This window comes from Silene latifolia, chromosome Y, assembly GCF_048544455.1.
Source record: "Silene latifolia isolate original U9 population chromosome Y, ASM4854445v1, whole genome shotgun sequence".
Taxonomy (NCBI): Eukaryota; Viridiplantae; Streptophyta; class Magnoliopsida; order Caryophyllales; family Caryophyllaceae; genus Silene; species Silene latifolia.
Window position 1 is genome coordinate 183,867,985 of NC_133538.1, and position 10,823 is coordinate 183,878,807.

The window sequence follows — 10,823 nt, forward strand, 5'->3', positions numbered from 1 at the left end:
TGCCCATTAGTTTGGGGGTGGTAGGCAAGCGCTAATTTATGTCGGACACCGTATTTCTTGAGTAAAGCATAAATGGTCCGGTTAATGAAGTGTGACCCACCATCACTTATGACGGCCCGAGGTACTCCAAAGAGGGGGAATATGTACTCCTTGAAAAGTTTGGAAACTACTCGTGAATCATTAGTAGGGGCGGCGATAGCTTCTATCCACTTAGACACGTAGTCCACCGCAACCAAAATGTATTGGTTGCCAAATGATGAAGGAAATGGTCCCATAAAATCCACACCCCACATGTCAAAGAGTTCAACTTCTAAGATATTGTTCAAAGGCATCTCATCACGCCTCCCAATGTTACTTCTTCTTTGGCAAGAATCACATGAATGGACCAAAGCATAATCATCCTTAAAAAAGGAGGGCCAATAAAATCCACAATGAAGAACCCGAGCTTGGGTCCTAGAGGTGGACAAATGGATTCCATATGTCGTAACATGGCAAGCTTGAAGGATTGCTTTCCCTTCCTCATGAGTGACACATCTTCTATAAATTCCATCATTGCATCTCCTATATAAGAAAGGATCTTCCCACACATACCTCCTAGACTCATATCTCAACTTCATCCTAGCTTGGTTCTTAAGTTCTTCCGGAATAAAGCTAGAGCTCAAATAGTTAGCAATATCCGCATACCAAGGGCCGGAGTGCGTGATAGCTAAAATAGAGTCATAGGGTAACCACTTATCAATGGGAATCCTATCATCAACATCTCCTTGGGCTTCTTTAGTTAACCTTGATAAGTGATCCGCAACAAGGTTTTCGGAACCCGCTTTATCTTTGATTGTGACATCAACCTCTTGTAACAACAATACCCAATGGATCAATCTCGGCTTAGCATCCTTCTTGACCATAAGTTGCTTGATAGCGGTGTGATCCGTGTAGATAATGACTTTGGAGCATAGGAGGTAAGGCCGGAACTTCTCAAAAGCATACACCACCGTCAACATTTCTTTCTCCGTGGTGGTGTAATTGTATTGGGCACTGTCCAAGGTTTTGCTTATATATGCTATCACATGGAGTTTCTTGTCTTGCGTTTGACCCAAGACCGCCCCCAATGCAAAGTCACTTGCATCACACGTCAATTAGAAGGGGAGGACCCAATTGGGCGGTTGTACTATTAGTGCCGATATCAAGGCTTGCTTGAGCTTACAAAAGCTTTCAACACAAGATTCATCAAATATGAAAGGAGTGTCTTTAGCCAAAAGTGAGGTGAGGGTTTTAGCGATTTTGGCAAAATCTTTGATAAACCTTCGGTAAAACCCTGCATGGCCTAAGAAACTTCTCACACCCTTGACATTTATGGGTGGGGGAAGTTTCTCAATCACCTTTACCTTTGCTTTGTCCACTTGGATCCCCTCCTTAGAAATAACATGCCCTAGAACCACTCCCTTTTGCACCATGAAATGACATTTCTCCCAATTCAATTTCAAATTATATCGGATGCATATTTGGAGCACAAGGGAGAGATTCTTTAGGCAATCATCAAATGAGGTGCCATGGACATTAAAATGTCCATGAACACCTCCATAGACTTCTCAATGTACTCAGAAAAGAAAGACATCATGGCCCGTTGAAATGTCCCGGGAGCGTTGCAAAGGCCAAACGACATTCTTTGATATGCGAAGATGCCATAAGGACAAGTAAAGGTAGTCTTTGCTTGATCATCCGGGTGGATGGGTATTTGAAAAAACCCGGAGTACCCGTCAAGGAAGAAAAAATACTCGTGGTTTGCAAGTCTCTCGAGCATTTGGTCAATGAATGGTAAGGGGAAATGATATTTGATTAAGGCGGAATTAAGCTTTCTATAATCAATTCACATCCTCCATCCTGTGACCAGTCGGGTGGAGATAAGTTCACCTTCCTCATTCTCAACCACGGTCATACTGCCCTTTTTGGGGACGATTTGAACCGGGCTCACCCAATCGCTCCCCGAGATGGAGTAGATAATTTCGGCCTCAAGCAACTTATCAACTTCCTTCCTTACCACCTCCTTCAATTTCTCATTCAACCTTCTCATGGGTTGGGCGGAAGGAGTGAATCCATCCTCAAGTGTGATGCGGTGCATGCATACTCGAGGATCAATTCCCGTGAGATCATCAAGGCTATACCCAATGGCTTTCTTGTTTTCTTTAAGAACTTTTAAAAGTTTTTCCTTTTGAGATGCCATTAGGTCCGCATTGATGATAACGGGGAAGGAGTTTGCCTCATCAAGATAGGCATACTCAAGGGGGGGGGGGTAAAGATTTAAGATCTACCTTTGGAGGGTTCTTACCCTCAACTTCATTAATGATCGGTGGTAGAGCTTCATAATCTTCCTCCAAATGCTCCCCCGAGCATTTATCCTTAGCATCTTCAATATCCTCTTCTAACATATCTATGGACTAGACACTCTCAAACATTGGTTGTGACATTGCTCCGGTCAAAGAAAATTCAACCACATTTCCTCCCACCTTGAAAGTGAGCTTCCCTTCCTTGACACTTATGTTGACATCCCCGGTTGCCAAGAAGGGTCTTCCAAGTATAATAAGAGTTTGTTGGTCTTCCGGAATGTCAAGAACCACAAAGTCCGCCGGGATATAAAAATTCCCCACTTTAACCGGCACATCTTCAATGACACCCATTGGTCTTTGTACCGATCTATCGGCTAGTTGCAAGGTCATAGAAGTAGGAATCATGTCATGTAACCAAACTTTCCTTACAATAGGGAGCGAAAGTATGCTAACACTAGCACCAAGATCACAAAGTGCCTTCTTGATACTCACATTACCCACCATGCATGGAATAGAAAAACTACCCGGAACTTGTAGTTTCTCCGGCATGGGTTTGAGTAAGACCACGTACATTGCCCCCTAAGAGCCACTAGACCATCTCCTACAATGCTTCTCTTATTTGTCAACACATCCTTCATGAATTTTGTGTAGAGTGGCATTTGTGTCTCTACCTCGGTGAAAGGTAGTGAAACTTTGAGTTTCTTCAACATATCCAAGAATTTGGAGAATTTCTTCTCCTCATTCATTACTCTACTTCTATTAGGAAATGGTATTGGAGAGTTGTTGGCCTTTTTAGAAGTTGAGGCTTGCTTGGTGTTAACCACTTCATTTGATTCTTTTCTTTTTCCTTGGTCTCTTTCAAATACTTTTTCTTGGTCTCTTTCAACCCCTATTTCCTCCAAAACAAAGTTCTCATCATCTTCAATATAGTCACTCACCTTCCCCTTCTTAGTGTTATCAATTCTACTTTTTGGTGAGAGAGGTGGACTCTCCTCACCATCTCTCATCACATCTCTCTTTCTCTTTGGTTCATAGTCCTTGTAAGGTTCTTCCAAATCTTTCCCGCTCCTCAAGGTCACCAGGTGAGCTTGTTGGTGTGGTGGTGGCCCATCCCTAGGATGAGAACCTTGAGGAGGCAATGAATGTGGAGCTCTTTATGAGGAAGAGGGGCTTTGGTTGGTCATATATGAGTCAAATGTCCTTTGATGTGCTTGGACATTTGAGAGCTCGGTCTTCAAGCTTTTGAATTGTTGGTCTACTTGAGCCTCTCTTCTCTCGGCCTTTGCATCCATTTCCCTTAACAATTTATCAAGAGAGGAGGTGGGGTTGGGTGGTTCTATGTATTGTTGTTGATTATGTGGAGGTGGGTAAGAGGTTTGTTATTGTTGATACCCTTGTTGGTATCCTTGTTGTTGGTTGAATGGTTGTTGAGATGGTGGGTTTTGTTGATACCCTTGTTGTTGGTATGGAGGGTTTTGTTGTTGGTTACGGTAGTTGTCTCTTTGATGAGGTGGGATGTAGTTTGTGTTGTCATGTTGTCTTTGACCCCGGTAGTTGGAGCCTTGGCCTTGGTTTTGATTATATTGCCTAGAATGATCGGGCTTTGGTGGAGGGATGTATTATGGTTGTTGATAGTTAGGGTCCAATGGTTGCCCCGCATAAGAAAGTTTGGGATATTGGTTAGGAAAAGCACGGTAGAATGTCTGATGGCGTTGGTAAGAGACCCTCGGTGCACCTTGTCCTTGAAGAGAAAAGCATTCTTGTTGGTCATCTTGTGGAATAGATGAACAATACTCAATGGTATGCCCCACACCGCCACAATAGTCACAATGCATTTGAGGAGGATAGTGCCTAGGAGGAGACCTAGGTTCTTGGACGTAATAGAACTTAGAATGGCTAGGTCCGACCTCATTGACATGCTTTAAGTCCCCATGCTTCTTCTCCATTTTAAACTCTTCAAATTTTTTGCCAAATCATCCAATTTTGCCTTGTACTCCATCTCTATTTTGGAAGGTCCTTCAATTTTGTAGTCCACATCTCTAGCATAACTACTCTCCATCTCGGAAATGTTTTGAATCATTTCCGTGATTTAAGTGTCATTTATACTGTCTATATTTCCACCGGATGCCACCACGATCATGTCCCGGAACCTTTGCTCAAGAGTTTGGAAAAAGGTTTAGGTGGTCATCCATTTTGGGATACCATGGTGTGGATAAGATGAGAGGATATCTCTAAAATGTTCCTAAGCTTCACTTAGAGTTTCCATGGGTCTTTGTTTGAAGGTTTGAATCTCATGGCGAATTCTTGCGGTTTTAGATGGAGGGTAGAACTTGTTAATAAAAGCTTTGGATAAAGCCTCCCAAGTGGTAAATGTACCCGGCTCATGAGAATTCAACCACTTCTTAACATTGTCTTTCAAGGTTATAGGGAAGAGCATTTGCTCTTCGGTTACACCGTTGTGCTTAATAGAACCCGCTTTCTCTTTGAATGAGGTGAGATGTGTGGACAGTGGGGGCCCACGGGGGCACTTGGGAGAGAAGAGAAACAAGCGTTTGCATTTTTGTATGGAGTCGCCACCAATTTTTATGGGAAATTGGAACCGTTCGAATACCTCGTGTCATGTCAAGACACAAAGTAGAGACATGAACACTAAGCAATCGTTACCCTTAGCATTCTATGTCTAGAATGACTCTCGTGGATGCCAATGAACACGGGTGTTCACAGATATCTGGAGTAAGGGGTGAGGGTACGTATTAGGAAGCTCTTTTGATCGAACACCTAATCCCGCCCGCCTCGATAGCGGCCTCTACTAATGATTAGGGAAGTTATTCGTACTTGATATATCGTCGGCTATATGCATGCAATGCAACATCCAAGTTTTAATCCTAGCATGTGAGAATTAATACTAAGTCGGTGAACAATTAATTTAGCAAACAATTGGGTCGAAGTAGGATTTAATGTTCAATTACATGTGAAAACATACAAATGATACGAAATACAATGATTATGAATTACAATAATGAAAATTACATTAATTACATTGGATTAGGCGATTTATGTCGAAAATATCTTTGAAACGGATAATTTGAGAAAACGAATAGAAGAATGAACAGATCAGAAGGTGATAATACGGTTAATAGTTAATTAATACGTAAACTAATTAACTAAGTCAAGGCAGAAAGGGAGTTCAGGGACAGAACTCAACCGGGAACAGGCGCAGCAGGACTGCGCCCTTTGGAAGAGGCGCAGCAGTTGCTGCGTCTGTTCCAAGGGTGAGTTCTGGCTGTGAAGCCGGAACTACAAATCGTTAATGTTAATTGATGACTTTAAGGATTGATTATGTTGATTGACTCGGATAGAAGTGATTAATAGGTTATTTACATATGATTGACGGTCATGAAAACGATAAACATGGATGAAACTAATTAGGACGAATTATTACAAGATTTAAGAGGATTTAATTAACAAATTAAGAAACTAACTAAATTAATTAGGTTAAATACGATAAATTAATGACGGATATGACAAAAGACAGATGAAAATATATCAACGGTCGAATTCCAGAAACCCGATATGAACAAATCGAATTTCTACAACCCGGATTGAATTTAATGACGAAAACCCGCAAATATTGGATTATTAGGGATTTAAGTCGGATTCGTGATGATTAAAACATATTAATGATGAGTAATAAATATACATGTGAATTATATGCTATCATGATGAAGAATTAACAAACAAACGAAACAAATTTGGAGGAATAACAGAGGACGAACGAAGAAGAAAGGAAGCAGGAACTGCGGCAGCCTCACGAAGAGGCGCAGCAGGAACTGCGCTCCTTCGAAGAGGCGCAGCAGTTGCTGCGTCCTTTCTCGACGGTTAGTCTTCTGGAAATCCGACAAAAAGGGTTTTGAAGCACGGTTTTAGAATTCGGTTTTAAGAGATGTTTTCGACATAAATCTTACAATATGATTACAATAAATAAATGACAATAAATAAAAGAAGGATTTACACCCTCAGACTTACATGTTGACGAAACGAGAAGGACTAAGATATCGATTAGTGATGCATGATGCGAATGCAAAGAAAGTGCCCTCGTAAGAGGAAAACGATTAAGTTAATTAAGTTGATTGATGTGTAGTTGGTCAAATTGGTCGGTCATGCAAACGGGGAGGCTGGTACTCAGAAGGATCCAAGCTTACGTGGTCGAAAGTTCAAGCACGTAGACGCCAAAAATTAAGAACAAAGTCTAGAATGCAAAGGAAGAAGAGAAGGGCGGACACTCGCGTGAGAAATATGAGGAGCGAAGGTTCCTATTTATACTAATCACGTGGAGGAATTAGGGTTTCGGAGACTCTTTGGAAGCGAATCTCTGAAATATATGAAAAAGATACGAGAAATACGCAGAAAAGGGCATGGGAATAGGCGCAGCAGCCACTGCGTCTCTTGGAAGAGGCGCAGCACCTGCTGCGTCTGTTCCCAAGAGGTTTCCTCCTGCGGAAGGAAGATTTCCGTGTTTGAGTTATGGTAGGACGGAAATAATTCGGTTTTCCTTAATATCTTATGTGAATATTACGGGAAATTGTTTACCAAAAGATAAAATTTATGAAATATGGAAAAGAAATATCCGGAACATTCCAGAACATTCTGACTCGGGATTTAACGGTTATCATAAAATGGAGACGGTTTTAGGCCCGGACTCCGAATGTACTCTAATTACTGTCAAAACGACCGTATTGGGACGTAGATGACAACTAAGAGGTAGATATTAATATTTGAGCAATCACTTGACGATAATCTTACGAACTGTCACAAATCGTTCCGCGTACCAAACATGCGGCCCAATCATCACCGGGTGGTTTGCGAGAGGTGCAGAAATGAGGTATTTACAGAGCCCCCACTTTGACTGAGGCTTGGACAAGGCGAAAGTCAAAGTATAGCCATCAGGTCAATCGAAGATTACAACCTGACGACTAAGGCGACGCAAGGCGGTTCGAGGGGTCTGAACCAAGGACCTGTCGTCGGGAACATTTTAGAGTCTGTCGACTATCGGGGAGGGTCGTTTAAAGTCCATTAGACTACGTAAGGAAGCTCGCCAGCCATAAGAAGAGACCATACCTGAGATACCCCTGGGTGAAACGGAACTGAAGACACTTCGGCAAAACTCTTTGGTCTGAAGATAACTTGGTGTCTGAAGGCATTAGGGGTCGCGGGGATTATGAAGAAACCTCTTAATACTTCTGAAGGCTAACTCTGAAGGATATCTCTCTCTAAAGGGAAGGACTGAAGGGATAATTCTCTTTAAAGGGAAGGCTGAAAGGGGACCTAACTGAAAAGGGGTTACCTAAAGAGTAGGGTATAGGAACTCTATTGGTTTGGGAACTTCTGGAGAACGACTCCTTTGTCGAACTCTGCGGGGAAACACGAAATATTGTGGGTAGCAGGACACAGGCGGGAGCTGCTGAGAGAAAACTGCTTGGGTAGTCTTCGAGAAATAATTGCGAGTAGCAGGACACATGCGGGAACTGCTAAGGGGAAATCTGCTTAGGTAGATGTTAATCCTCACGTCTTGAGAGGGACAGTACGTCCGCTTACTCTCGCTAGAGACATGATTGGGAATTATTGTTATTGTCATGAGAGGGAAAGTGTATCCGCTTACTCTTGCTGGAGACATAGTGAAGGTGTGTCGAATTCTGTGAAGGAATAAATGCTCGTTGCGACAAGCAAAAGGTCTTGGAAGGAATAAATAACGTGTGACAGTCTACTGCTGGCTTGGAAATGCGGGCCAGAACGAAAGAAAATCGTCAAACGGACCAAAAGAGTAAAATAGCATCGGGGAAGAGGCGCACCAAAGATGGGCCCACAAATAACGAACTCATAACGAATTTTTGAAAATCCGTATGGAGGGAACACAGGGAAGAGGCGCAGCAAGAGCTGCGTCTCTTAGAAGAGGCGCAGCGCCTGCTGCGTCTATTCCCCAAAGTGTTCTTTCTGCGTAAAAACGCGATAACCAGGAGGCTTATGTTCATTTGTTCGAAACACAATTCACATAATCTCTCTCTCAAATCTTCACCATTTTAGCCAAGGTTTGATCCAAAAGTTTGCATTAATCATGACTAATCAAGGTATGTGTCTCATTCTTGCATTAATCATCCATATTTGTCCAATTTTGAGCCGAAAAAATTAGGGTTTATGACCCATTTGATCGAAAATTTGGGGCTTTTCCACCAAACGCATTTGCCTTGTCAAATTGACATTAGAAATGGATAGTAGGTAGTGTTAGGAACATAACCATGTATTTGTCTCGAATTTTTGTTGAGTTTTGAGCCTTTGAGTGAAATTTGAGACGGTTTCACAGCTAAACCGTAAATTGCTTCGAAAATAGCCTTAGGATTGCCCATTTGTGATGAAACTTGATATTTAGGATCCTTGAATGATGGGTAAACTTTCTAACATCTCGGAATTTTGATTTGTGACAACTTTTTCAGGACACTTTTCTAGGTCATAATCGTCGTTATAACGAAATGCTGCCGAAATTTTGGCTCGAACCCGAGACTAGGCTTCAAATTGGGCTTGACTTGACCTAAATTACCACATGAGTGATCGGGTTGGTGGGAATATGGCCAAGGATGGTAAGAAGAGAGCGATTTCAGGGCTTCCGAAGGCTCGAAAATCCCTTAACCAAGGCTTGTCGTCACGTGACGCGGCCTAAATTTGCTTTAATGTTGCAGGTGATGAGGCTTCTACTTCTGGGATAGCTCCCATGGAGATAGACGCTGCTACTGTCGAGGAGGCTTTGGAGCAAGCCTTCACCGCTGCGGTGATGGCTGCTGGGGACGAGGTCCATGAGGAGGAGGAGGCTGTCGAGGAGGAGGAGGCCCCGAGACGGGCAAACGTCGGGCGAGGAGGTCGTCAGTTGAGAGGTTCTCCTGCGTGGGCTGAGACTTGGGAGAGCGAGCACTGGTGTGGGTGAGAGGGTCACCGTCCTACAGGACGGTGAAGAGTTTGGTAAATAGGAATTCACTACTCATTACTCATCCTCTTTCATTCATTTGTTCAAATTCCTTTCAAATTCTATTCAAAACTAAAGATAGCTTTTGTTTCAAATCACAATAGGAGGCCGGGAACATCAGGTCGTTCTCGGGGTACACGACAGCGATGGTGCACTACGAGCGGCTGTCAGCGGAGGAGCGGGCCATGATCGAGCGTGGAGCGTTCGGTCCTTTGGTGCAGGTCTGGAGGGACATCGCGAAGAGGAAGTTGCGGGCTAACCTTAGCCTGGTCCGTGCTTTCTTGGACCAATTCTGGGATACGACTTCCACGTTCCACATGCCTTTTGGTGAGGTGGGAGTCACTCTGGAGGACTACGGCATGATTTCTGGTCTGCCGTGCGGGACCGAGGAGGTGGTGTGGCCAGAGACTGCCATGAGGGCAGACTCGACCGAGGCGAGGAGATTGATCGGCTGGAACTTGTCGCCGAAGGCTGTTACAGTGTCGGGTTTGATACCCAGTTCCTACGTTCGAGACTACTTTGCGAGGAAGACCCCGGCGCTGGTGACGATTGACGGGAGGGAGACGGCTCCTCCTCCCTGTACAGCTGAGCAGAGGGCTCGTTTGTGGCTCTGGTGGTTTCTGTCTTCGATTTACCTCGGAGACAAGGGCGAGAGGCTGTCGACGAAGCTTCTTCCCTTCCTTTCTGACCTGAGTTCCCTAGGGCGTTGGGACTGGGTCACAGCTGGTTTTGTGGTCCTCATCCGCTTTATGAGGGCCATGGTTCGTCCGGAGTTGATGGAGAAGGGGACTTCTCCTGGTTTGTCGGACCGGACTCTCTTTGGAGGTATGAACCTTTCTTTAGACCAAAGTAAATTCCTTTTCTGTATCAAATCACGAAAGATCGTCATTGATTATTCTGCTTTACAGGCGTGGGTGTACTCCTACTTCCCGAGCCTCGCGCCCAGGAGGACGGAGCCGCTGGAGAGGGCCTATCCCGTGGTGAGAGATTGGGTGATGTGCCGGACGAAGAGCAAGCGTTCTTCTCACAACGTCTACCGGCGGGACGTGAACGCTCTTCAGCTGAGCAGCGTGAGTATCTTGCTTATATTCACACGTGCTTCTTATATTTACTTTTAATTGATCATAGGAATGATCCTTTTTATCTTGTCACAATGGGTGCCCAGACCTTGGGCGGAGTACGCGGGAGCGCCTCCTTTCGTGGCTGAGGTCCTTCGGCCTAGGAGCTCGAGCCGACTGCTGTTGAGGACGTCGATGGGTCCTGTGTGGTACTTGGCGAGCGCTTGGCTCGTCGGTGCTCTCGGGACGTGTTGACAGTTCCGTCGATCCTCCCGGGGACGATGTTTAGGGAGCCTTCTGAGGCTGAGAGGGAGGCGGACTTGGCTGGTGCTAGTGGTGACGCCCTTCTTCTTCCTGGCGAGGACTACTCGGCGTTCCTTTACGGGAGGTTGGCGTACTGGCCGGTAGTGGTGAGCATCTTTTACTTTTACT

General features: G+C 44.3%; 2 protein-coding genes across 2 annotated transcripts; both read right to left on the reverse strand.

The window, feature by feature from the left end:
• Window positions 1–1,133: 1,133 nt before the first annotated feature.
• On the reverse strand, window positions 1,134–2,423 carry LOC141629581 (uncharacterized). The gene is made up of 3 exons (XM_074442556.1): window positions 2,307–2,423; window positions 1,909–2,203; window positions 1,134–1,582 (listed from the first exon to the last, which is right to left on the reverse strand). Exons 1-3 carry the CDS (start codon window positions 2,421–2,423, stop codon window positions 1,134–1,136), a joined length of 861 nt encoding a protein of 286 aa, XP_074298657.1.
• Window positions 2,424–2,432: 9 nt separating this feature from the next.
• Window positions 2,433–4,267, reverse strand: LOC141629582 (uncharacterized). Its single transcript, XM_074442557.1, has 3 exons — window positions 4,057–4,267; window positions 2,893–3,447; window positions 2,433–2,695 (listed from the first exon to the last, which is right to left on the reverse strand). Exons 1-3 carry the CDS (start codon window positions 4,265–4,267, stop codon window positions 2,433–2,435), a joined length of 1,029 nt encoding a protein of 342 aa, XP_074298658.1.
• Between the last annotated feature and the right edge of the window lie 6,556 nt (window positions 4,268–10,823).